At 46.3% G+C, this 27,951-nt stretch overlaps 1 protein-coding gene across 1 annotated transcript; it reads left to right on the forward strand.

Moving 5' to 3' along the window:
• Positions 1–1,670: 1,670 nt before the first annotated feature.
• Positions 1,671–27,862, forward strand: ACTG2 (actin gamma 2, smooth muscle). Its single transcript, XM_036262632.1, has 9 exons — positions 1,671–1,717; positions 11,797–11,958; positions 13,587–13,715; positions 19,471–19,581; positions 19,835–19,919; positions 21,812–21,973; positions 22,799–22,990; positions 24,754–24,935; positions 27,648–27,862. The coding sequence occupies exons 2-9, from the start codon at positions 11,833–11,835 to the stop codon at positions 27,789–27,791; spliced, it is 1,131 nt and encodes a 376-aa protein (XP_036118525.1). The 5' UTR covers positions 1,671–1,717; positions 11,797–11,832; the 3' UTR covers positions 27,792–27,862.
• Positions 27,863–27,951: the final 89 nt, after the last annotated feature.

Raw genomic sequence — 27,951 nt, forward strand, 5'->3', positions numbered from 1 at the left:
CCCCTTATCCACACCTCTGCCCTCCTCAGTCCTCACCAAGTCATTGCTCCAGGACACCAGAAACCAGCCAGAACCCCCATGCTGTGTCCCCAATGTGGGTGCAGTTGTGCCTGCTCTGGTGCAAGGCCAGGACAGCTAAAAACCATCCCCACCTGGAGAAGAAATCCCCTGTTGCCCCTCACACAAGCTCCCAAGCCCTGGCTGAGTCCCCTGGGGTCCCAAGACTCCTTACGCAGGCTCAATGCATGCTCCTTCCAGTTAGCTATCCTGGGCCCCTGGGTGGGGGCAGGTTTGTGACGCAGACAGCTGAGCCCTATCCCCAGGATTTCTGATTCCATCCGTCTGGGTGTGGCCTTAGGATCTGTATCTCCAACATGTCCCAGGTCATGCCGATGCTGCCTTCCAGTGGGCCTGGGGACCACACTTTGGGAACGTCTGGGTTTGAAGATGAGGCAGAGTCAGGGAGCTATGGTGGCCCCAGCACAGACAGGACCGGAGCTTGAAGCAGGACAAGGCCGGCAGGGAGGGATCAGAAGGGCCAGAAGGGGACGCAGAGTGAGAGGCATTTCTGAGAGGAGGGGCACCAGGGAAGCTGCCCAGGTGGTTGTGAAGACCGAGGGGGAGAAAGAAGTCAGACTGACTTGGAGGTTTCCAGCCTTCAGGGCGGAGGGAAGGGACTTGGCGGGGAACCAGGAGGGCACCGGCACTGGCGGTAGGGCAGGGTTCAGGAGTGAGGGTCCTCCGTGTGGGGATGTGCAGTGGGCAGTAGTATTTCAGTCTGGGGGCGCCTGAGGTACTGGGACTGCAGGCATGTAGAGGTGAAGGTGATGCCCCAGAGCTGGTAGCTGATGGAGTGGGGAATGCAACAGCTACCTGGGGAGAGTGCAGGACTTGTGAGAAAAGAAAAAAAGCAAGAACCACAGGAGTGGAGAAAATTCTACAAGCTTGTGAGTCTTGTTAGGTGTGCCTCGGCCCTCAGGCAGCTCCCTCGGTCTGTAATTCCCAATATTTAGGGGCTGGTGGAGGGAATCCAGTCAGGAAAGGTGGAAGGTAAGAGAAACAAAGTTCCAGAGCAGCTGAAGGTGTCCTGGGACCCCAGGTGACTTAGGCCTGGTTTAGGAGCTTGTCTGGGGGACAGCAGGTGAGGAGGACCCAGGGATTTCTTTCCCAGGCGTGGATGGCATTTCTCTTCCGCTTTTAGCTGTCCTGGGCTTGCACCGGACCAGGCACAAGTGCACCCACTTTGGGGACATGCATGGGTGTCCCAGGCCGACCCAGGATGACAGGCACCGGGGCCTGAGGAGGAAGGCATGGAGCGAGAGGCCCACTGCCATTCTTGGTATGGTTCTCTCTCCAGAAGCTGACCTGTATCTGGCCTCGCTCTGGGCAGCTTATAAGGCCTGGTGTGAGTTTTGTTTATGGGAGTACAGCATAAAAGGAACAAATCCACCAGCACCAGGGATGTTGCCACTCAAGTCCTTTTGCATACATTTTTCAAACGATAATTCACTCTACCCAACCCCCTTTCCCCACCCCCCAAGGCCGATTTATTGAAAAAAAACACCTTATATGGTAATATTGCTAACACACCGTCAGCTGGCCTTTTTAGGGACTCTGTTTAAAGAAGATCCGCCTCTGGGGTTTTATATTGCTCTGGTATTTATGCCAAAGACACGCCAGCCCTCAGCCACGGGGAGAAGGACCTCTCATACATTTGGTGAGTACTGTGCAGCTTCATGGGCTCTTCCTTCCTGGGGCTGCCTAGCCTCCTGGGTGCAGGAGGCTTCTCCAGATTGGCCTGGCGGCTGTGACGCTGGCCGGGTCACACACGTCAAGGCCCTCGCTGGGCAGTGGTGCCTGCTTCTGGCCATGGGACACCCCGGAGCAGGGGCTTCTCCAGTCTGGATGGGTGCTCCCTGCGCTCGTAGCCGGGGGGCGGGTGGGATATAACACCTGTGGTCTCTCCTCGTCCTGCTGACCAGGGGCCGGGCAGGTCTACACTCTCCTGTCCTTTGTCACGGCTCCGAACATCTGGGAGACTGTTTTAGGTGAGCAGATGCATTTCGGCAAAACTGCTTCTTCTCGGGGTATTTGAATCAAAGCTAACGATGGTCCCAGTGTCTGTGAGATGTCTGCGTTGGGAATAAGAATGCATTTACTTTAGTCCACTGTGGGTCTCACTGTCCTCTGACTTGTGCTTGGCTGAGGTGAACAGAAAACTCCCTCAGTCCTTGAAGGCTCCAGGGCCACTGGGGGCCGTGGAAAGTCGGGTGGGGCAGGGACAGTGTTGTGTGGCATGAAGCAGTTTTAGGGCTGGGAGGAACACGGGAGCCATCTAACCCACTCGCTGAGGACACTGAGGCCTCGGGAAGTTAAGCAACTTGTCCAAAAGACACACGCAGCTGGAAACCACCTGCCGATGCCATGACACCCCCACTCACAAACGCGCACACACACACACATGCGCACAAAGAACTAAGAAGGAAATGAGACCAGGGGCCGAGGGGACGGACTCGGGGGTGGGGAACCCAGGTGGCACACCAGCACTGATGGTTGGGCAGGGTTCAGTTTTTGAGCGTCCACTGTGCGGGACTGTCCAGTGGGAGATTGGTCATTTTAGTCTGGTAATTTCCACTTCGTGATCAGAATCTGCTAACATCTCTTTATGGCTGAGGCAGATGGTGTAAGAGGTGCAGGCTTTGGATGCAGACTGCCAGCTACCGAAGTTATTGAGTGACCTCAGTGTGCTCTCCTGTAAAATGGGGGCAATTGTAATACCACCCACTTGGCAGTGCTGTTGTGAGGATTAAATGAGATGATACATGTACAGAGTGCTCAGCTCAGCGCTATCAGGGCCTGACCTTGATTGCTCAAACCTGGAGGGCTTATAAAACAGACTGCCCTCCAACCCACTCCAGATTCTGATCAGGAGGCTGGGGCAGGGCCCACTAATTTGCATTCCTAATAAGCTCCCAGGTGATGCTGAGGCTGTAGGTCTGGGACTGCACTTTGCATAGGGAGGCTCTAAGGCACTTGCTTTTTTTTTTTTAATCCTCACCTGAGGATATTTTTCTATTTATTTTCAGACAGAGTGGGAAGGAGAGAAAGGGAGAGAGAAGCATCAACATGAGAGGGACACATCAACTGGTTGCCTCCCACACGAGCCCGACCAGGGCCAGGGACAAACCACAACTGAGGTACATGCCCTTGACTGGAATTGAACCTGTGACTCATTGGCCCACGGGCTGATGCTCTACTGCTGAGCCATACCGGCCAGGGTGCACTTGCTTTTTTCTACTTGAATGGGTTTAGACTTGGAGGTTATCCCTTGGGCTGAAGAGAGCTTCCCACTTTATAACAGACATGAATGTGTGCTCGAGAAACTGGAGTGAGCAGAGAGAAACTGTGATGCCAGACCTGGGAAACCAAGATGCACAGCATGACATCCTGACCTTGAGGCATGATTTCTTTCCTCCTTCCCTTTGTTCATTCCACCAACATTTATTGAGCCCTTATTATTTGCCAGACAATGTCCCAGTTCCTTAGGGACAGTGTAGGGACTTCTGCAATCATTGGGAGAGGCAGAAAAACAGATGAGAATGATGGAGTAAATAAATGTATAAAGGGCTCTAGGAGGAGCCCCTCACTCAGCCCAGGAGTTATCAGGGAAGCCTTCCTGGAGGAAGGGGCACCCGAGCTGGATTCTGGAGTTGGGTTAGTCCCTGAGAGAGGAAGCATGGTCTTTGGGATTCTTTAAGTGGCTCAGCTCTACTGAATTTATACTTCAAGGCAAGAAGCAGGAAAAGCAAAGGTCAGAAGGGTGGGCAGGGCTGGATTATCAGGGCTTTATATGCTACACTAAAGGATCGGGCGCTGGGGGACTGCAGAAGGCTGGGAGCACAAGATTTGCTCTGGCAGCCGTGAGGCGAGTGGACCGGAACAGGGCCGGAGTGCTGCTGCCCCGTGCAGGGTCTGGAGTTGGTTCTGCAGGGTGGCAGGGAGACAGAATGAAGACATCTTGGGGATTGGTTGGGAGGGAGGAAGGAGTCAGGGTGTATGGCACAGACACCAAGGTAGGTGCTGCGATCCATTGAGGTACAGTTCCAGTGTAGGGGGCAGTGATGAGGAGAGCTATCCTGGAGGTAGGATTGAGGTGCTGGGGGAATGGGGTGTAGAGAGATGCCAGCAGGCGACTGGCTCTGTGCATCTGGAGCCCAGGAGAGGGGTCTGCACTGGGCCGGGAGGGTGAACAGGAGGCCCAGGTAAAGGCCAGCAGGTGCAGGTCCAAACAACAGAATCCGGAGGCTCGAAACATCACTAACCAGGAGTCGTTTTAAATTTAATTAATATGTATCAACCAAGTCCAGATACCCTGAAGTTAATTAGAGGTACTGCTAGAATTTTCCAATGAAGGCATGTTTTTCATGAAGTGATTTCTCTCTGCCAGGCTCTTTGATCACATGAATATGTGTGTGCAAATTCTAACAGGCAGCTGCTTACACGTCACTTAAAGCTCTCACCCTAAATATTCCCCCCAACTATTGTCTGAAGTCTCATCATCTGAGAGCTTTCCTTTAAGGGTTTTAACTTTCTGCTAATTTCTAAAATGTCTTTCAACTTTCAATTACCATTGATTTGTGAAGTGGATCATTCAACTCCTTCCAATATTCAACAGACTTCATCCTGGGAGCAGGTTCTGATGGAGAAGAGTAGGTGAGATGAGAAGAATGATTTCTGCAGCCCTTTACAAGGGATGGGCCAGACAGTAAATATTTTAGGCTTTGTGAGCCTATAGGTCTCCGTAGCAACTATTCAACTCTGCCCCTGTAGCAATAGCCGCTGTAGACAGCATGTGAGCAAATCATGGTCAGGCTCTGTTCCAATAAAACTTTATTGATAGACACTGGAATTTGAATTTTCTATCATTGTCTCGGGTCACGAAACATTTTTCTTGGGCTTTTTGGCAACCATTTTAAAATGTCAAAACTCTTCTTAGCCCATGGGCCACACACAAACAGGTCTTAATTTGCTGACCCTGATTTATGATTTAGAAATCACTGTCATTTCCATTATTTTATTTGACTCATCACCTTGAGAGATAGATGTTACGGTTTCTACTTCATAGGTGAGGGCACTGAAGGCCAGAGATGGGGCCATGGACTGGGCCATGGGAAGGGGGTGCCAGGAGGCGGAAGGGCAGTGAAAGGGGAGGTGGAGGGAACTCAGACCAAACTTCCAGAGTGACAGGGACGGGGTTTAACGCTCTGTCCTCATGTTTGCTTGGGGATGAGGGGGGTGTTGCCCAGGGAGATGAGTGAGTGAGCACATTCTTTACACCCTTGTGTTTGGGTTTGGCCACGCTGGGGGAGGAGGGGCAGCTGTGTTTCCAGCCTCGTGAAATCTCAATGAAGCCCAGATGCAGTGCGTGCCGACAGAGCCAGAACACTTTGCTCGGCTTTCTGCGAGCGCAGAGCGGTTGTGACCCCAGGAAACCACAGTGCCTTTGGCTCCGGTTCAGCTGACATGCTCCAGTCTAGCCACAAGTTACCGGCAAGCAGCTGAGCAGGGTGTAGAATTTCTCCCGACAGAGACATTCCAGGAGGGTCTGGATCCGTGGTAAATCCCTTCTTCCCAGGGCAGCGTGGGGCCCCGCGGAGGCTCCTCCAGGCCAGCAGCCCAAACCCAACCTTCCCCTCCCTCGTTTTTCATGTGGGTCCGCCTTTGAGAAAGCACATTTAAATCCACCCAAAGTGCTGTAGAGTGGCGCAGTTGACAGCTTTACCTTGCTCTGTGGCTTGTCTCAGCTGCTGGGAAACCAAGTGCAACGCTCTCTCTGGGGGGGGGGGCACTCAGGGGGCAACAAAAGGGGCACTGAAAAGGCAGACAGGCTTGAACGATAAATCACACACGAGAAAGAGAAATGCTGCAGGGACCCTAGAGCACCCGTCAGAGAGGTGAGGCTTGGTCTCTTGGCCACCTGCTGGTTCTCAAGGTTGCTTTTCCCTCAAGGTGGACCCCTGCTAGAACACAGAAACATAAGTGCTCGCTGAACTGCTTGGGAAGAAAAAACTGTCCCTGTGTGGTTCTAAATCAGTCCCATGTGACCAAGTGTCATGGTACTGGATGGTGGGGACCTGAGGATACCAGGGGCAGTATAGATCAGGTGTGGGAGGGGGCCTCTCAGGTGGTGGGGTTGTCATCCAACATTACTTGAGCACCTAGTATGTGCTAAACACAGAGGCAAGTGCAGGGGCTATAAACAGAAGTGTAGGCATAATCCTGGCATAGGAGGGGCCCAGAGACTCAGAGAGAGACAAGAACACAGACCCTTTTGTTTTAGAGCTCTTGCTGCCAACAGTGCCAGAGAGACTGAGAGGCAGAAGGAAAAACACCAAACATGGAGAAGTTACGAGAGGGTCACTGAGGTGGGGAGGAAGGTGCAGACCCCGGCTCTGGAACCTGCCCGGGGCTGACGCCAGCCCTGCTCTTCCCAGCCGGGCGACGTGAGGCTAGTTTTTCCTTCCCGGAGACTTGGTTTCCAGATTTGTAAAATCAAAATCAAAATATCTTCCCTCCACACTTTTGTCACAATTCAATAGATAACCTATATGAAGGGCCCCCATTTTTAAAAAAAATTAAAAATACATTTATTTACCAAAAATGGAAACAGGAAATCTGCGGCTGTGTTTCACCTGACATGCAGCTGACCTTTCTCACTGCAGTAAGTGTTCTGCTCTCTCCAGTGTATGGAGGTTTCTGGCAATCAATTTACAGACCAATTTGTTTGTTATTCAATAACTTTTTCTTTTTTTATCCTCACCCGAGGACATTTTTTCATTTTTTGTTCAGATAGAGTGGGAGGGAGAGAGAGAGAGAAACATTGATGTGAAAGGGACACATCGAGTGGCTGCCACCCGCACAACCAACCAGGGCCTGGGACAAACTGCAACCGAGGTACATGCCCTTAGCGGGAACCGAACCCGGGTCTCTCTGGACCACAGGCCGACGCTCTAACTGCTGAGCCAAACTAGCCAGGGCTTCAATAACTTTTTAAACATTAAAGTTGTTTTTCTTTTTTTTTTTTTTTTTAAGTTGGGATAAACTGGCTCTTGGCCAAATATTTCTACTTACCCATGAATGTTTCCCAGGAATAAATCCCTAGAAGTGCCTTTGTGGAGTTGAAAGACATATACATGTTTATATCAAAAGATAGTTGCAGTTGTTCATATGAAAAATAATACATAATTAATACATAAATGAACTCTGTTTCACCTAATCAGAACTGTAAACCTACTTTTGCCTATTCTGTACATTATACACAAACTATATATATTCATTTTAAGGCTTTTATTTATTTATTTTTCCTCATCTGAGGACTTTCTGCATTTATCTTCAGATAGAGTGGGAGGGAGGGAAGGAGAAAGAGAGAGAGACACACATCGAGTGGTTGCCACCCACACGACCCCAACCGGGGCCAGGGACAAACTGCAACCAAAGTACGTGCCCTTAGCGGGAACCGAACCTGGTACTCTATGGTCCACGGGCCAACGCTCTAACCGCTGAGTCAAACTGGCCAGGGCTAGGCTTTTAAATAGTACTTTCAAATTTCCCTTCCAAAAAGTGCTACAGTTTGACACGTCTGTAGTGATTGCAAGCCCACATCCCCACACTTTTTCCAGCCAGGGTGTCCCCAGGCACAGGCCACAGTCCCCAGCCAGAGGTGAGTTAGCTTTCACACCGTGGACTGTGGGCGAGACCCCAGGTCCCGCTCACAGATGCTGAACGGCAGCTTTCACAGTTTGGTATTTAGACTCATATACAGAACCTCATATTTACCCTATTACATTTAATCTTATTGGATTTGGCTTATTTTCTCTGCTTTTGGAGACCTGCTTTGGATTTTGGTTCTTCCATCCAACATATTTAATATTACGCTCTACTTGATCTGTTTTATCAGGAAATTTGATCAGCATGTGCTCTATAGTTTCATCCAGCTCATTTATTAAAATGCTACATGAGAAAAAACAAAAACAAAACAAGAGTAGAGCCTCAAGGCCCTGCCAGTGTGGCTGTTGGTTGGAGTGTCATCCCATATACCAAAAGGTTGCAGGTTCAATTCCCAGTCAAGGCATGTACCTAGGTCGTGGGTTCAATCCCTGATTAGGGCGTGCGCAGGAGGCAGCTGATCGATGTCTCTTTCTCTCTCCCCCACTTCCCCTCTTCGAAAATCAATAAGCTTATCCTCAGGTGAGGAGTAAAAAACTAGAGCCTGAGGCATATCACTGTCTCCAGGCTGACGCTGATCCATCAATCAACACTTTTCAGTGACTAATTCAGGCAGCTACAAATATGCCCACTTGACTTATTGTTCAGCCCACCTGGCTTATCACAGGATATCACAGGAGACCTTGTCAGATGTCAAGATCAAGTTAAGCTCAATGTCTTCCACCTTCTCCTGCCCCTTAGTCCTGAGAGAAAAGCCAGGGCTGTTACTCTGACATTTGCCCATGGTAAATAAACCACTACCAAATATAAAGAATCACTGCTTCTTTAAAAATGTGTTCTTTAACAATACCTCTGGAAACCTAACTGACTCGCATATCAGGATGATCTGATATAATCTTCCCTTTCCCTTTTCGAGCACAGAACATTTGCCCATCTCCAGTCTTCTAACGTCTCCTCACTTCTCCATTCTTGCAATATGGTCGGAGGTCGGTGGGTCTTCTCTGTGGTTCAGAAACTGCTCGGAGCCAGGGGCAGGACTGTTCTGGGCAGCTAGATGCTCTCCTTCAATCTCCACTTCACCTCACACCTTGATATCCTCCTACCAATGTTTGTCCTACCTTTGTGGCTCTGAAAACCTTTCTCCTTGACTGCCATTGGTTCATTCTCTCATTCATTCTGATAACCAAGCTTTAGGAGCCCATGCCAGGCATTATGTCAGGCACACTGAAGAGTCACTGGGGAGTGGGGCAGACCCAGCTGCTGCCTTCACAGGGCTACACGAGAGTGAGGATATGCAGAGTTGGTCATTGCTCGGGCAGGTTCAAGGTGCCGTGGGGCAAAGAAGAGGTGCCACTAAGACCAGTGGTCAGAGAGGCCTCAGAAAAGTGCAGTGTCAACACAGAGGCCTGACAGGTGATAGGAGTAGCAAACAGGTGGGGAGAAGGGTGTTGCAGACCCTGCGTTTAATAGTTCAGAAGGGAGAGGGAGCGACACAGTTCAGAGAATGGAGAGAAACGCCACATGGCCAAAGTGAGAAGGCGGAGAGGGCGAAGAGGAAAGATGAGCCTGGAGACGCAGGCAGGGGCCAAGCCCTGATGGCCCCGTGGGCCAAGTTAGAGAGCTGGGACTTGGTCTCCACGGCCATGGGAGGTCAGGAGGATCCACAGAGACAGAAGCAGAGCTGGACTCAGTAAGTCGCAGCGGGCCTCTCCCCTAGTGTGCACTGTACTCCAAATGTAACACGACGGGGCTTCCTTTTAGCCTTAACAATTTATTAATACGCTTCTGTTCAGTCTCTACTTAGCCTTTCTGCCCTCCTGTTCACAGGCCTGTGGCTCTGTCTCCTCTTTGCTTTGGTCATCATCTTCACTGTCCATCTTCAGCGTAAGGCCACTGCTGGGCCAAGATCACAGGTTTCCTAGCCCCCATCTTCTCCTCCTGTGGGCGCGCATCCTGAATGAAGCTTGGTTGGGGCCTCCTCCTCCGCCACCACCTTCTCTTTCGACACCTTGGGCCTCTTTTCTCTGGACCCCTGACTGCTGGCCTTCCTAACCCCTCAGCGAGGACCTTCCCACTTCCATTCACGATGTCCTACCCAGGGCCTGCAGGCTAGAAGCCAATCTGCTCACTGTCTCCTGAGTGTCTGTTTCTTGTCTTTTATCACCGAGTGTCAATCATTTGTCAGATGTTGTCTTTCAATCTCCCCCACCAAAAAAGAAAACCTGCAACAGATGTTGGAGAAATGCATTGCCTCCTCGCTTTGCAGCCGTCCCAGTTCAGGTATCAGCTTCGGAGGAGGGGCTGCTCTGTTTTCTCCTTCCCAAGCAGCAGGGGGCAGTGAGTCTCATCTCTTTCCTCCTCTCTGCTGCCCCTTCCTCCTCAGCTGCTTTACCCCTAGGATTGTACGTTTCCTCCATAACTACTGCGTCTTTTTTCCTTAATGATATGTTATGTTGATTTTAATTATAAACCATTCATGAATACAGTTTCCTTGTAAAAATTTAAAACATTACAGCTATAACCCAGCCCCTCCTCTCCCAGCCCCTTCCCAACTCCAGAGGTAATCACTATGATCAGTCTTGGACTTTTATTTCCAAAACTTGTTGCTGTGTTTAAATCCACAAATAAAAAATTATGGGAAAACGCACCCTATTGGGGTTTTTTTTGTTTTTTTTTTAATAACGTGCTTAAATGGTTTTCTACTATGCATTCTAGCTTGCAACTTGCCTTGTTCACGCAGTAGAAAGATTTGGAAATCTAGCCACATGAGTCCATAAAGACAGGCCTGGCTCTTTGTTAACTTCAGTACAGTATTCCATACTTCGGATTTTCGGGTAGTTCTAGATTGTATGTTTCTCTAGTTAAAGAGTGCCAGTTTTCCCACACCTTTGCCAACATCTGTTATAAAACTTTGACACTGTGATGGGTGAAAACGATCTTATTTCATTTGCATTTCCCTGATAACTAGTGAGGCTATGTATCTTCACATATAGTTGTTGGATATTTGCATTTTCTTCTCAGTCAATGATCTACTCACCATCTTTGTTTTTCTTTCCAGCCGTTTACTTCTTTCCTATTGCTTTGTAAGAGTTATTTATATAGAGTAGATAATAATCCTTTGTTATGTGTTCTGTACATTGTTTCAACTCCTTTCCTAACCTTCAAGTCTTTTAAGATTCTCTCCATTGGATTAAAGCTTTGTAGCCATTTGGGGTGTTTAAAAGGCAGGTGGATGAGTTTGCTAGAACTGCCATAGCAAGCTGCCACAGACTGGGTGGCTTAAACAACGGAAATGTAGTTTTTCACAGTTCTGGACGTTCAAAGTCCAAGGTCGAGGTGTCGGCAGGATTGCTTTCTTCTGAGGCCTCTCTCATTGGCTTGGAGATGCCGCCCTGTGCTGCCTGTTCACACGGTCTTCACTGCATGTCTCTGTCCCAGCGTCCTCTTCTTACACACACACCTATTCTTTTGGAATAGTTATATTGGACACCAGTCATATTGGATAAATGACCTCATTTTACTTTAATTACCTCTTTAAATGCCCAGTCCCCAAATACAGCCACACTCTGAGGGACTGAAGGTTAGGACACATGAATTTGAGGACACAAATCAGCCCATATCAGCAGGGTAGAGGGAAGAGGCCCAATCCCCAGGGGCTGGGAGACCAGGTCCATGCTCATGTCTCCTGGAACTGGGCCCTGGCTGCATGTGGGGTCAGGCTCCAAAGTCAAGAAGACTATGCCCTGGATGGTTTGGCTCAGTGGTCAGAGCATTGACCCATGGACCAAAGGGTCTCGGGTTCGATTCCCAGTCAAAGGCATGTACCTGGGTTGCAGGTTCAGCCCCTGGCCCCAGTTGGGGTTGTGCAGGAGACAACCAATTGATGTGTCTCTCTCACATTGATGATTCTCTCTCTTTCTCTCTCTCCCTCCCTCCCTTCTACTCTCTCTAAAAATCCAAGGAAAAATACCCTTAGGTAAGGATTAACAAAAAAATAAAAGAAGAAGAAGGCTGTCTCCAACATGTTTTTGACAATTAGCTAACTAGTTTTCTTCTCCCCTGACCCCCAAGGTGCTCCAGCCCCTGGTTTACTTGGCTACACTCATCATGTGTGAAGAGGAGACCACTGCACTCGTGTGTGACAATGGCTCTGGCCTGTGCAAGGCTGGCTTCGCAGGAGATGACGCCCCTCGAGCTGTTTTCCCTTCCATCGTGGGCCGCCCTCGCCATCAGGTGTGTGCTCATCTCCACCAGGAGTAAGCACTGCATTGTGAAGACCATGCTGAGCTGTGTGTGTGTGTGTGTGTGTGTGTGTGAGTGCAGGAGTGTGTGTGTGCATGTGTTTGTGTGTATGATTGAGAGAATGAGTGTGTGTGAGAGGTTCTGAGTATGTGTGTAGAAGGGTGTGTGTGTGTGTGTGTGTGTGTGTGTGTTGAGGGTGGGGTTCTCTCTTTTGATTAACTAATAGAGCAGGACCCCTGATTTTAAAAAAATGGTTTTTTTATTGATTTTTTTTAGAGAGAGAGGAAGAGAAAGGGAGAGAGAGATAAAACATCAATTGGTTGCCTCCTACACACCCCCCACCAGGGATTGAGCCCACAACCCAGGCATGTGCCCTGACTGGGAATTGAACCAGCCACCTCCTAGGGCATGGGATGACGCTCAATCCACTGAGCCACACTAGCCAGGCAGCAGGACTCTTTAAATAGAAATGTACAGAACCAAACACATTTTCAGGCATGTAGTGATGGCAGTATGTCTAACTTAAGTCTTTGAGATTGCTAGGTTTGGAAGAAATCTTTAAAAAATATATATGCAACTAAGCAAGCCCCTTGCCTTTAAGAAATGTATACTCCATGAAGATACGCCCACAACTTATTTGTGATCACAAGCTGAATTAGAGGCAAAATAGCTCACCAGGAGAGGGAGAGATTAAATATAAACAGAGGCCTGGCGTGGTAGCTCTGTTGGTTAGAGCATCCCCCCGTTAAGCAAGGTTGTGGTGTGGTTTGGAACCCTGTCAGGGTACATACAAGAATTAGCCAATAAATGCATAAATAAGTGGAACAACAAATCGATGCTTCTCTTTCTCTCTCCCTTCCTCTTTCTCTCTAAATTCAATATATTAAAAATCTGAATAAAAGGCCCTGGCTGATTTGGCTCAGCAGCTGGGGTGTTGGCCCTCGAAACAAAGGGTCGCAGGGTGTGATTCCCAGTCAAGGGCACATACCTGGGTTGCAGGTTTGATCCCAGGCCCTGGTGGGGGTCTTGCCGGAGGCAACCAATTGATGTGTCTCTCTCATTGATGGTTTTTTCTCTCTCTCTATTTCTCTTTCACTCTATCTAAAAAGCAATAGAAAAATATCCTCGGGTGAGGATTTAAAAAAATCTGAAAGGAGGGACAAGGGATGGGGAAGACTTTGCAGAAAAAGGGATAACTGAGACTACGGGGGATTTCAGCAAGTGGCGAAAACAGCAGGAGCAAAAGTTTGGAGGTTTAAAGTGTGAGCATAGGGTATTTGAGGAGGGCCAGTATAAGTTGTGTGTGTGAGAGTGTGTGTGAGTGTGTAAGGTAAGGTAAGGTAAGGAGAGGAAGTGTATGGATGAGCTCTGCTCTCTCTCAGAAAATGACATTGTCTTAGGAGAAAAAAGAGAGACAAGCTCACAAGAACTCCTCCACCTCCTCTCCTTATCACTTTCTCATTTACTGGTATCTGCCTTGCCCTTATCTTCTGCTGTTCTGTTTCCTGGGGAAAAGGACATTTCCCCTATCTTTATTTTTCCTCAGAAACTCTCTAACGCCTGAGTCCCTCTGAAGGGAGCCCTCAGCCAATTCACAACTTGCCTCTTTTGTGTCGCAGGGTGTCATGGTGGGAATGGGCCAGAAAGACAGCTACGTGGGCGACGAGGCTCAGAGCAAGCGAGGGATCCTGACTCTCAAATACCCCATTGAACATGGCATCATCACCAACTGGGACGACATGGAGAAGGTAAGGGCGAACTCCCCTTTAACGTGCTCATTTAAATGATAATACCTCATCATGACCCTCATATCCCACAGTCCTCTGGTGCCGAACTCTTCCTCTAAAATGTTTCTCACATCCTTCTTTCCTTCCTGTCCATCCCCATGGCCACCCTCAACCAAGCGCGCTGACATCTCTCGCAGGAGAGATGCTGCAATGGCTCCCTGCCTGTTTCCTTTGTCTCCCGCCTCATTCGCCCCATGAGTTCTCTACGCTGCTGCACAGCTTCTCTTTCTAACAGCAAGTCAGATCATGGCATTCACCTCCTCAAGAATCTTCAGTAGCTCCTCACTAACTCATGACAAATTTAAGTAAGATTCATCGAGGTTTCTAGAAGCTTTTTTTGTAAGAAAATGTGGGGAAGGGGCAATTTTTAAATGGTAGTTTGTGATCAACAAAATCATGTGTGCAAAATGCTAATAGAGCCTTTTTAATATTCTTTTGATAAATTCTGCTGACAGTCGTCTGAGAGCTCTTGTTTTGCAATGATTGCCTTTTGAAATGTAATAGAGGGCTTATTGAGCAGACTGCCACTGGGAATAAAGAATGTTGATTTGAAATCTCTAATTCTCTATGCTTTTATCTAAATCCCAGATTCAGTCACTCTGGATGCGAGATAAACAGATAAAATATAACAGCTTTTGCTTCACACAGTGAAACCGTTAAGAACACAGGCAGAGTCAGTGACAGGGAGATCTGGGAGCACATCCTTCCCTCTGAGCCTCAGTTTCCTCATTTATGGAGATAAAAATACTTTCTTCATTCGGTTGCTTGGGAGATTTAATTAGGTACATAGTATAATCCCAAGGCTTGAAACATACTTACTGCTCAATAAATGGCACATACTATTTGTATATATCTAACAATATATAATTCAAACACATTACAGACAAAAACATTTTATTCATAGTAATAACAATATGAAATCTTTAAAGAAACTCCTAAACATATATTATGTGTCTTAAAAGAAAAATGGGCCCTGGCCAGTGTGGTTCAGTTGGTTGAGCATTAGCCCATGCACCAAAAGGTCATCCTGTGCACTGCATGGTCACCAGTTCGATTCCCGGTCAGGGCACATACCCAGGCTACGGGCTGTTCCCAGTAGGGGATGTGCAGGAGACAGTCCATCAATGTTTCTCTCTCCCCTTCCTCTCCAAAATCAATAAAAACATATTAAAAAAATAAAAATAAGATAAAGCTGTCAAGTCTTCTAAAATTAATGCATGGGCTCATTGCCATTCTAGTAAAAATCTCACTTTTTTTTTTTTATCCTCACCCGAGGACGTTTTCCCATTTTTTGTACAGATAGAGTGGGAGGAAGAGATAGAGAGAGAAACATCGATGTGAAAGGGACACATCAAGTGGCTGCCACTGCACAATCAGCCAGGGTCAGGGACAAACTGCAACCGAAGTACATGCCCTTAGCGGGAACCCCGGGTCTCTCCGGACCGCAGGCCGACGCTCTAACCGCTGAGCCAAACCGGCCAGGGCTCACAATTTTTTAAATTGTCTACATTTAAGGTGTGCAGTTTGATGATTTGATATGCATATACATTGTGTAACAGTCACCACATTCAAGCTAATTAACATACCTGTCACCTCACATAATTCTTTTTTCTTGTAGTAAGAACACTGATATACTTTCTTAGCAAATTTTAAGTATACAATACAGTACTGTTACTTATAGTCACCATGCTATACAATAAGTCTCTAGAATTTATTTATCCTGCATAACTGAGACTTTGCTTCCCTTGACCAATATCTCCCCAGTTCCCCTGCCCCACCCCCACCTCCTGGTAACTACCATTCTACTCTCCGTTCCTAGCAGTTTGACTAAAAAAGAATCGCAATTCAAAATTATGTAAGATAATCATAAAATATGTTTGAAGAAAGAAATAAGGCAAAATTTGTGAGAACACAGTGAATAAGAAAAACTATAAGTAGAGACTTGCCATATCCAAATACTAAAATATAATATAGAGTTATAAAAATTAAAACAATTTGGTACCAGCACAAAGGTAAAGAGAAAATGGATGATAAGTGAAATTTCCAATACCAGAACAGGATTACTCAATGAATTATTCTGGGACAACTGATTACTTACTTGAGGGGTAAGGAATCTTTGCTTATTGTCCTTACCTCATACAATTTCACCAAACACATATCAATTGAATATAAAAATTAAATATAAAAATTCAAATGATAAAATAAATACAATATGATAAGTGTGACTATCAAATTTCTGGTGAACGAAGTCATAGAGAAAAAGAATGACAAATGCAATTTTTTAATTTAATTTAATTTAATTTTTTATCCTCACCGGAGGACATTTTTGCATTTATCTTCAGATAGAGTGTGAGGGAGAGAGGGGGGAAGAGAGAGAGAAAATCACTGATGTGCAAGAGACACATTGACTGGTTGCCATCCACACGACCCCAACCAGGACTGGGGACAACCTGCAACTGAGATATGTGCCCTTAGTGAGAATCAAACGCGGGTCTCTCTGGTCTGCAGACCAATGCTCTAACTGCTGAGCCAAACCGTCCAGGGTGACAAATGTGATTTCTTAAAAATCACAACGTCAGCCCTGGCCGGTTTGGCTCAGCGGTTAGAACGTCGGCCTGCGGTCCGGAGAGACCCGGGTTCAGTTCCTGCTAAGGGCACATACTTCAGTTGTAGTTTGTCCCCGGCCCTGGTTGGGTCGTGCGGGTGGCAACCACTTGATGTGTCCCTTTCACATCAATGTTTCTCTCTCTCTCTCTCTCCCTCCCACTCTATTTGAACAAAATATCAAAAAATGTCCTCGGGTGAGAATAAAAAAAAAAATCACAACTTCAAGCAAGTAAAAATAAAAGCCAAATTTAAAAAGCAAACAATTCATTGCAAAAAATATTCATAAGTACATGAAGGATTAATATTAACAGCTAGTGCAAATTGATGAGCAAAGATACAAAGTCTCCACCAGACAAATAAATAAAAACTAGAAACAGATAATTTCCCAAATAAAAATTATAAAAAGTTGCAAATCTAAAAAGTTTAAACTCATTGGAAACAAATAAAAAATTCAAAGTGAAACTAGATGTTATTTTTATCTATCAAATTATTTCATATTTTAAGCATGAGAACACTGTATACAGGTCAGGGTAAGATAGGCACTCTCTTATTCTGGAGTAGAGAAATTTAGCCTCTTTGTTGGTAGTGAAAGTTAAAAGAGTCTTCCGATTGCCATACTCGTTAACCCAGTAATGCCACTGCTGGAAATCTTTTCTTAGAAAACAACCTAAATAGAAAAAGAAAAATGTAATATACACAAAGGTAGCTCTCACAGTATTATTTATAAATAAAAACAGAAGATACGACATGAATAGTACTGTGATTATATATATATGGTTTATAATGAAATATTGTATAAGCATTAAAAATAAATGTTCAATGCATTAAAAATAAATTTACTATGAAAAAGGAGATTAGGTTATATTAACTGAAAAGTGACAGGAAACAAAATTGTATTATTTTGTATAATTACAAAACTGTAAAACATATAATAATATAATAATAAATAAATCAAAGTATATGAAATAAATGAATGTTAATAGTAATAAATTTGAAAATACATAAAGGTGAAAGATTAGAAAGAAGAAAAAAGCCAAAAGGTAAGCTGTTTATTATTAGGTGATTGAGCCCTGGCTGGTTTGGCTCAGCAGTTAGAGCATCAGCCTGTGGACCAGAGAGACCCAGGTTGGGTTCCCACTAAGGGTACGTACCTTGGTTGCAGTTTGTCCCTGGTCCCGATTGGGGTAGTGTGGGTGGCAGCCAGTCGATGTGTCTCTCACGTCAATGTTTCTCTCTCTCTCCCACTCTATCTGAAGATAAATGCAAAAATATCCTCGGTGAGGATTGAAAAAAAAAAAATTGGTGATTGAAATATGGGAGATTTTTATTCCTCTTAAAAATATTTTTTTCTAATTTTAACATTAGTGATATCTTTTGTATTTAAAGTACTTTATAAAAACTCAAAGAAGAAAAAAAAAATGAGCCCTGGCCAGTATGGTTCAGCAGTTAGAGCATTGGCCTGCAGACCGGAGAGTCCCGGGTTCGGTTCCCACTAAGGGCATGTACCTCGGTTGCAGTTTGTCCCCGGCCCTGGTTAGAGTCGTGTGGGTGGCAACCACTCAATGTGTCTCTCTCATGTCGATGTTTCTCTCTCTTTCTTCCTCCCTCTCTCCCTCTTGCTCTACCTGAAGATAAATGCAAAAAGAAGTCCTTGGGTGAGGATTAAAAAAAAAAAAATTGAAATAAAATGAAGTGTAGATGTTTGGGCCTAATACCCAGAGGCTGTGGGCTGTGGGTCAGGGGTATGCCTAGGAACCTGCACAGGTATCCCATGTGATGCTGATGCTGATGCTGGTGCCATTTCCTTTGCCTTCAGGGCCCACCTAAATCCACTGGTAAATGAACTTCTTCTGCCTCATCCTTCGCTTACAATGGGGATGTCTTAGTATTTTGTCTTTTGCCTGTGTTTCTCCCCTTCAGACTTTGATACCAAGATCTAGGGGCCATGTCTGGTTTATATCTGCCCTCCTCACATTTATCACCGTCCTAGCGCAAAGCCAGAGATCCATAAATACGTGGGTACGATGGAATCAAATGATCCTGTGCCCCACCTCTGAGGAGATCAAAGCCCTATGTCTCTGGCACTCTTAGCCGAATGCCTCTTAAGTAAAAAATAAAATCCCTCTGAAAGTAAACAATGGAACTCCTGTTATGTGGTCCTGGATCACTGAAGAGGGATCTGGACACAGAAGGAAGAAATAACTTCCTTTAAAGCGGTGGTTCTCCACTGGGGCAATTTTGCCTCCCAGGGACATTTGGCAATGTCTACAGACATATTTTGCCTGTTACAAGCTGGAGGGGTGCTACTGGCTCCTTGGGTGGAGGCCAGGGATGCTGCTAACCATCCTGTAATGCGCAGATCAGTCCCTGCAACAAGGAAGTATCTAACCTAAAATAAAGCGCTTAGGTTGAGAAACCCTGCTCTAAAGTACCAGCCAGATCATAATAGACAAGGGAGGTGCCAGTGTATCTCTGTTTCCCATCAACAGACAGGATACTTTCAGGTAGGGCTTGGAAGTTAATTTAAGGAAGGACTACTTACAGGGGTGTGAGCAGAGTTAGGGAACCAGAAAGGGATATTGAGGCACCCAAGTACTGGCAACAGAGGGAAGCTCTTACACCCCAAATGCTGGCAGGGGGAGGGCAACATCAGTAAAACTTCATGAGAGCTGAGCCCTGAGAGAGGGGCCACTCAACAGGAGCTGTGCTCAAGAAAGGCCGCACCATTACAGGGAGAAACACCCTGACCTCTCTCCCTCCTCCCAGTCTCCAACTCTTGCTGTATCTTCTATAAGCCAAACCTAGTCAGAAGCCAGAAAGCAAGGAACACAGAGGCCTAATGGCCCCCCAGGGCACAAAGCAGGGGAGAGAGGGGAGTTCAGACAGACATAATCAACACACTAAGTATCTTGGCTCCAGGTCTGGGTCCTGTCCGGGGCCCTGTCGAGAAGGAATATAACCTGTAAATATCAATCAGAAATTCCCAGGGCTGAGAGTTCTCTCCAGACCCAAGAACACTGAGCCAAACTCCCTTAGCATGGGCATGTCCATTGGAATTTTCCAGCCCACTGGGAGACTGCTGGACTCATCTGACTTTTGTCCCAAACAGATCTGGCACCACTCCTTCTACAATGAGCTGCGGGTAGCACCTGAGGAGCACCCCACCCTGCTCACAGAGGCACCCCTAAATCCCAAGGCCAACAGGGAGAAGATGACCCAGGTAAGAGGCCAGCCAAACGTGAGCACTGGCCCAAGAATGCAACATGGATGCTCGGCCCAATCCTTTCTCCCATTCATACATCAATGCAACAGAACTTTTTGAGAACCTGCTTTGTGCATGCCAGGTCCTGTGGGAGGTGGGAGTGGGGTAAATAGGCATATTTCTGCCCTTAATAAGATTCCAAACCATTCTTTTGGCCAAAAGGTGCTCTGATTTCCGCAAGACAGTCTTTAATTCTTCATTGTCCTTCCAGATCATGTTTGAAACCTTCAATGTCCCTGCCATGTATGTTGCCATTCAAGCTGTGCTCTCCCTCTATGCTTCTGGCCGCACAACAGGTGAGTGAGCGGCCCTGTTGTCGTAATCCGCTCCTTTTCTGATTTCAGAGGGAGGAGGGAAAGAGGTTCCTGCTCAGAAGAAACAAAGGGACAGCCAAAGTCCAGGGAAAACCTTGCACTGGGATAACAGAAGGGACACCCGTGTGGGTGGGAGTATGCCCAGTGCAGATGGAAAGAGTTCACATGAATGAACCAAGGGCCGTTTCCCTCACAGCAGTCAGTCCGGGAGCTTAGACACACTTTCCAACAGTACTGCAATGTTTCTGCTCATGAAGCAGAAGCAGCAAAATCCGTGATGGTGGCTATGCGAGTATGTGTTCTTGGTGTAGAAAGGTACTCAGGGAGTCCTGGCCAGTTTGGCTCAGCGGTTAGAGTGACGGCCTGCGGTCCGGAAAGACCCGGGTTTGGTTCCCGCTGGGGGCACGTGCTTCGGTTGCAGTTTGTCCCCGGCCCTGGTTGGTCGTGCGGGTGGCAGCCACTTGATGTGTCCCTTCACGTCGATGTTTCTCACTCTCTCTCCCTCCCATTCTATCTGTACAAAAAGTGGAAAAATATCCTCGGGTGAGGATAAAAAAAAAAAAAAAAAAAAAAGAAAGGTACTCAGGGAAACAGGGAGCTTCAAAATAAAGAAGTTTTTAATAGGGAGTTGACAGCTTCCATGACTATCATTGAAACATCTATACACATATTCATCCTTTTGTCTTTTTTTCTTACTGATAGTCATTTATGTATTCATTGCTATGTTCATTCATTCATTCATTCATTCATCCATCCATCGGATATTTTCCAATCCAGCCTACTATGTGCCAAACACTGCACTACTGACAAGACCGACTCTGCCATTATGGAGCTCACAGTCTAGTGGGGGAGAGACCAAAATAAATAACAATTTCACCACAGGTGACAAGGACAGTAATAAGGAAGCACAAGGTCTATATAGTTTTGTGTCCTGTGCTTTGCACTTGATTTTGTTGTAAGCATCATGTTTAATGGTCACGTGGTAGTCATTGTACGATGGTTCCATTATTAATTTATTTATTTTACCATTTGTCTATTGCTGTGCCCTTAGGTTGTCTCCAATTTTTCTTGTTTATTATAAAATATGCTATGATCAACAGATTTGTACGAAAGGAAGCTCCTGGTCCCTTGATATTTCTTTTACCTCTGGCCCTTACTAAACCATCTTATTAACGCTAATCATTTTTCAGTTGATTCTCTTGGGTCTTCTAGATACACAGCCACATCACCTGCAAATAATGACAGTTTTGTTTCCTTTTGATAAAATGCCTTTCATTTCCATTTTGTGTCTTATTATGTTGGCTTTAAAAACCCAGGACAATAGTAAATAATAATAATAAAATAACAGTATTGTTTCCCCATCAATTATGATGTGGCTGTAGGATCAAGAGAGATTTCTTATCATGCTGAGAAAGCTTATTTCCCTTCATGGTTTACTAAAAATTTTATTAGTAGAGAATGTTCATTTTTTTCAAATTGGCTGGTTTTTATAGTCCCTTTTAGATCTGACATTCTAATTGCATGTGCATATGTATTAGTCAGATGCCTGAAAGATGTACAAATTGTTCAGTCTCACATAAAGAATGTGCCATCCAGGTGCAAACTGACAAACTGACAAGCATGCATTATTGTGAAAGTGTTTCAAGGAGTACAAGAAGAGAAGACATTCTACTTGCTTTCCAGTAGGCTCTAGTGACATTTGGGAGAATAAATTGATGTGCACAAAAAATATGATTGACCATTCTTATGGTGGGTGAATTTTCTCAGCTACTAAAGGAAAATACGGTAATGGAAGATCATAGGTAAATGCTCCCAGAAAGAGACAGATGAAAGACAAGAAAGGTTTTCATAGGTCCTATCCCCTCTGTCCGTAGGCATCGTCTTGGATTCAGGGGATGGTGTCACTCACAATGTCCCCATCTATGAGGGCTATGCACTGCCTCATGCCATCATGCGCCTTGACCTGGCCGGCCGCGACCTCACGGACTACCTCATGAAGATCCTCACAGAGAGAGGCTACTCCTTTGTGACCACAGGTATGCAGCCCCTTTCCTGATTCTAAGCGCAGCTCGGAACCAAATCTCATCTAGGTAGGACAAGAAGTTCCCAGGACAGATGAGAAGTCTGTGCCTCTGTGTCCTCAAACTATCTTGGGATAGAGAGGGAGGCCCTAGCTTGAGGCTGGGCCTCTGGACAAGACCAGATAGTGAAGGCAACCTTACTTAAGGAGGAAGGTTCCTGAGCAATACACCTTGGAGGGGGGAACAAGGCTTAGGCCCGCTTATTCTAAGCAGCACTCGGCTGAGCCCTCCTTAAGAGCACGTTCACAGCGTCCCCTCCTTCCAGGGACCTGCCGCCTGTCCATGTCCACACCAGGCTCAGAGCTAGTTTTGAACAGTGCCAAATGGCAGTAAGATCTGGTGATGCATTTCATTAACTAGGGGCATGAATAGTTTGTCTGAGGACCCATGGAATAAATAAGTATGAATATCTCAGGGGAAGGTATCATGCCTTAGTGGCCACCCTGAGAAAGAGAGTATTTAGGTAGGGGCCTTCCTAGATTCTGTAAGATCACTACATACAAGCCTACATCTAGAATGGAAATGCGTCTTGCAAGGCCCCCGGAAGGCCTGCGGTGTTGTCAGGGCAAAGCAAAGCCAGCAAGGAGAAAAGCCCGTGCAACATTTTGCTTGGGAATTGAGACTTTGAACTCCCACTTTAGGAAGAGGAATGAAAAATTAACATTTATCCTAAGACTGAATCCAAACAAGAAGTAAGAGGAGGTTTTCACAGATATCAAAATGGCACAACCAAACGAACAGAACTGAGTATCTACTTCCTGTCATTTCTACTCCTTCCAGCCGAGCGAGAAATCGTGAGAGACATCAAGGAAAAGCTGTGCTATGTGGCTCTGGATTTTGAGAATGAAATGGCCACAGCAGCCTCTTCCTCCTCCCTGGAGAAGAGCTATGAGCTGCCAGATGGGCAGGTCATCACCATTGGCAATGAGCGCTTCCGCTGCCCCGAGACTCTCTTCCAGCCTTCCTTCATTGGTGAGGTGCCGCCCGTAGTTCCTGCCACTCAGGAGGACAGGGTGGAGGAGTGGGTGAGGGATGGAAAGAGAAACACCGGGAGTCACGCGCACTTTGTTTAGTGTTTATACATAGCCTGTATTTTTCCAGGAAGAGCCAAAAATACATAAACAATACAATTAGATAAAATCTAATTTTAAATAAAAGGGTAAGGAAATCAAGATAAAGGAAAAGCAGGAGAGGGAATAGAATATGAAGCTAAGAATGAGGTTAATAATCAAAACACTTCTTGGATTCCTCAGCATTTAGGTCATGAGGTTGAAATTTATAATAGTAAACAGGATAGGCTTGGGGGTCAGACCTGACTTTAAGTCCTGACTCTGCCCCTTTAATCCCTGTCACTTTGGACATATTACCATCTTCAAACCTCAGTTATCTTATCTGCAAAGTGGAAATAATGCTAGCACCCACTAAGTAGGGTTGCAACAAGGATTAAATAACAGATTAATACAAGGGCAAGTCTTTGTTGAGGAGTGTATAAGAAGAGATGGGCCTATAAGCAAATGTTGATATACAATGTAGTGGTAAATAGCAAACTGGACAGAGTGCTATAGGCCTAAGAAACCAGGGAAGACTTCTCAGAGAAGGTGCATATTTGGACAGAACCTTGAAGAATGAGTATCACTCTATGGTATCTGGGATGGAAGGAGTGCAGAGTAGGGAATGGCATGCAAGGCTGAGGGAATGGTATGTGCAAATGCGTGGAAGTGTGAGAGGTCATGTTCTATTTGGGACACAATGGAAGAATTCTCTGTGTGTGTGTGTGCGCGCGCGCATGTACTCGTGTTTGCATGTGTGTTATGTGTTTGTGCACAGGGGAAACTGGAGAGAACGAATGGACCGTACAAAGAACGTGGGGGTTAATCATATCAGCATGGAGATCCCCTGAAAGCTTTTAGGCAGCAGTGTAGCAAGGTCAGGTTTGTATTTTAGGAAGATTCTTCTATCTATTGTGTGAAATTATATCACATGCACAAAAGACTAGAGGTGGGAGAGGCCAGGTAGGTGGGCATGAGCTGGTTTGGCATGTAGGAAGATCTTGGTGCCAGGCTAAGGGAGCTAAATGTCAACCTGTAGGCAATGGAGGATTATCAAAGATGACATGTGGCAATAAAAGAGAATGAAGTACTGACACATGCTATAACATGGAAGAACCTTGAAAACATGCTATGTGAAACAAGCCAGACACAAAAGGCCTTATAGAATGTGAGTCCGTTTATAGGAAATACCCTGAATGGGGAAAGCTATAGAGACAGAAAGTGGAGTAGTGGTTGCCTAGAGCTGAGGAAGGGTAGAGAAGGAAATGGGGAGTGTCTGCTAATGGGTGTGGGGTTTCTTTAGAGGGTGTTAAAAATGTTCTAAAATTACATTGTGGCAATAGTTGTACAACTCTGTGATTATGCTAAAAATGACTCAACTGTACACTTTAAAAGGGGGAATAATATGGCATGTGAATTATATCTCCATAAAAGTGAAAAAAGAGGATGCGGTGAAAGTGTTCTTTAGAAATATACTTCAGGCAACGATGTGAAAGACCCACCGGAACAGAGGAAAACTGAAGGCAGGGCGATGACTAGTTAGAGGGTCTGACCTTGTCATCCATTGAGGAGGTAACTGAGGGTCTGAACTGGGGTAACTGCAACAGCAGAAAGGTCACTTGAGGAGCTGAAGGTGTGGGTGTTTGTGAGAGATGGATGCTGACTAGATACCGTGATCTCTACTAGGCATGGAGTCCGCCGGAATTCATGAAACAACCTACAATTCCATCATGAAGTGTGACATCGATATACGCAAGGACTTATATGCCAACAATGTTCTCTCCGGGGGTACCACCATGTACCCTGGCATTGCTGACAGGATGCAGAAGGAAATTACAGCCCTGGCCCCCAGTACCATGAAGATCAAGGTGGGTCCTCACCCAGTTCCTTCCATCCTGTTCTTTGAACAATGACCTGGAAGACGCTCAGGGTCCAGCTGCCAGGCTTGGAGCTCAGTGGTCTCCTGGGTTTGGCATCATCTGGTCTGGGACAAATTTCCTCTTGTGGGATTATGTTTCTTGGGCACTGATGAGTTGGAGACACTCTTAAACATAATCACTCGATGTCCTATGAGAAGGGGTGAAAGAATTTGGGATAAAGAGAAGACTGAGCTGGTTGAGGAAGAGATCAAAAGGAGGGAAATAAAAAATATAAGAGGGGGGAAATAGAGGGGAAGAAAAGGAGGAAAAACTACAGCATCTCTAAACTTTTAAAAGGAGTTGGCTGTTACCCCAGAGGAGGGTGAACGTTTCAAAGAGAAAGTCGGCTCTGAGGCAGGCTGCTGGTTCAAACTCACAGGGACGCTCCTTATTCCTGGACAGCCTGTGGTCCCAGCTTGGCCGTAGCCCTCCCCACACTGCTTCTCACCAGGGCTTCTCACCTCGTAGACCTCAGCAGAATGGGAGCCCACTTGCCTTACTGCTTCTCCCCAGTCTCTGATCCCTAAGCAATCAATAATACACTCCCTTGTAAGGGCTTTTAGGAACTTTGCTACTAACAGGTCTAGAAAGAGTTGGGAATAGAATAGAGATAACAAATAGACTGACAGTTACAAAGTCTCACAATCAAGTTGGTCTCTGGGGAGTAGGCCTGATCTGAGGAGGTATGTTCTCTATGTCAGTATTCTAAGAAACTTCTTCACAAAGGAAGGCTGCACCAGGCCTTCCTTCTGCCTAGCAGATGGTGCTCAGCACAGGGAAGCAAAGCAGGCCACCAGAAAACAGGTGAGAACCTGCAGGCTCTTCTCGCCCGGAGCCACTGGAGCAGCCACGGTTACTGAGGCCTGCCAAGGGGGGCTTTTTACCGAAACCATGTCAGTATACCACACCTAGCCTCACCCCCAGGTTCCAGCTCACTAGGTCTGAGGTAGTCCCACCACCTACAGTGATAGACGAACACCAGTGATTTGATGCATATCCCAATTTTGAGCCATTGCCCTGAGTTTAACAATATATGCCAGCCTTCAGGGAGCCTAGGATCTAATAAGTAAACACAATCAATGAAAGAGGGCAATTGAAATAAGAGGAGGGTGAAACATGGAAGTAGGGTACAGACTGACAATCCCAGAAGAGGGGGTGGTAAACCACAGAACTTATATGCATGTACGCATAACCCATGGACATGGACAACAAAGCTGGGGACAGGGAGGGAGGGGTGGGGAGGAGGGTGTCAATGGGGTAAAAAAGGAGAAACATCTGTAAACAAAAACAAAATAAAGAAAGAAAGAAAGAATAAAAGAGATACAAAATAAAAAATAAATAAAAGAAATAAGAGGAGGGGAAAGGGCCCGCCAGGCAGGGGAAGTAGAGTGAGCAAAGGTGCTCAGGGGTGTGTGCATGTGTGAGCATCCCAGCCAAACTGGACAACAGGATTCATGTAGAGGAACTGGGGGAGATGAAGCCAGCCTCCAGGGTGTGGAAGAAGAGATGTGGGCTGGGGCTGGGGCTGAGACTGAGGACCTCCAGCCCAAGACAGCCCTGAGTTTTCTCACAACTAGAACTGCCCAGCAATAAAATCTCTTACCTTCTTAGTGGCTGTGCCAGTCCTTGAGGTATCTATCCAAGGAGTGATGGGGTGACTTGTCTGCCAGAATAAGATAACTTCTAAAGACCCTTCTTATTCTGCAATTCTGTGTTCTCTGTGACTTCAGAAATATGCAGAGAGATTTTAAGGACACAAAAACAATCCATTTAACTTCTGGTTTGTTCTAGCACTGAATTCTTAGACCCTTCAGAATCTGAGAAATTAGTTAGAAGAATCAGTCCTTCCAGATCTACTTTTAGGTGGAGTTCAAAGTTGTTTGACAGGACAACCAATTTCTAAAGGCTAAGCTCAGTGGCAAGAATGAATAATATATAAATGAATTTAAGAACTTCTCAGGTACAAGTGGCTATTGTACAAGACAGGGTCGGAGTAGACGGGCTCATACTCAGGAATGGTGGAAGCTAGCCTGAGCTGCTCATGCATCCAACTCCAGGCAAGAACAGAATAGCACTTCCCCTGTAGATGTTTGCATCGTTCAGCTATTGCTGAGCAACAAGCAACTATGAAATCACAGGGCACGTAAAAATTAGCATGTGTTGCTCATGCATCTGCAGGTCAGCTGGGAGTCAGCTGATCTAGGTCAGGCTTGGCTAGGCTGCTCTGCAGGTCCAGCCAGCTCAGGTCAGGTCCACATCTCTCACTCATTATGGGACCCAGGCTGAAGGGCCAGCAGCTCCTCAGCGAAGCTTTTTGTGAAAATGGCAGAGGCACAAGAGAGTATGCCCACATGCATGCCTGAAGCACATTTCAAGCTCCTGTTTGAGTCATGTCTGCTAACATTTCATTGGCCAAACCAAATACGGAGCCGAGCCCAAAGTCACACGATGGAACAGTACAATCTTCCTATGGAGGGATTGTGGGGGAGGCAGTGGAGATTTGAGCAATAATCCAATCTATCACAAGGTTTGCCCTGTTTCTTTCTGACCATGGAGGCTGTTCGTTTCTGGGGCAGCCTGGTAGTATGATGAGATGTTTCCTGGACCACCTTCCTATTTTCTTGGGGATTGATCATGATTCACCACATTTTCTCTTTGCAGATTATTGCTCCCCCGGAGAGGAAGTACTCAGTCTGGATCGGAGGCTCCATCCTGGCCTCTCTCTCCACCTTCCAGCAGATGTGGATCAGCAAGCCAGAGTATGATGAGGCGGGGCCCTCCATTGTCCACAGGAAGTGCTTCTAAAGTCAGAACAGATTCTCTGGGGATCTCCTTGAGACTGCTATTACCAATCATGAAACATTAAAACCTGCAAGTCTTACTTCTCTGTGTGGAGCTCTCCGCCCCCACCACCCCTGGGCTATGTCTCATACACAGTGCAAAGGGCTTTTCACATCTTATTTCT

The sequence above is a fragment of the Molossus molossus genome, unplaced genomic scaffold (genome assembly GCF_014108415.1).
Source record: "Molossus molossus isolate mMolMol1 unplaced genomic scaffold, mMolMol1.p scaffold_m16_p_15, whole genome shotgun sequence".
Classification (NCBI taxonomy): Eukaryota; Metazoa; Chordata; class Mammalia; order Chiroptera; family Molossidae; genus Molossus; species Molossus molossus.

Coding starts and splice junctions, on each gene's coding strand:
- ACTG2 (XM_036262632.1), top strand. CDS start 11,833: ATGTGTGAAGAGGAGACCACTGCACTCGTGTGTGACAATGGCTCTGGC. Junction 11,959..13,586: donor TGGGCCGCCCTCGCCATCAG/GTGTGTGCTCAT, acceptor TTTGTGTCGCAG/GGTGTCATGGTGGGAATGGG. Junction 22,991..24,753: donor CTTCCAGCCTTCCTTCATTG/GTGAGGTGCCGC, acceptor GATCTCTACTAG/GCATGGAGTCCGCCGGAATT.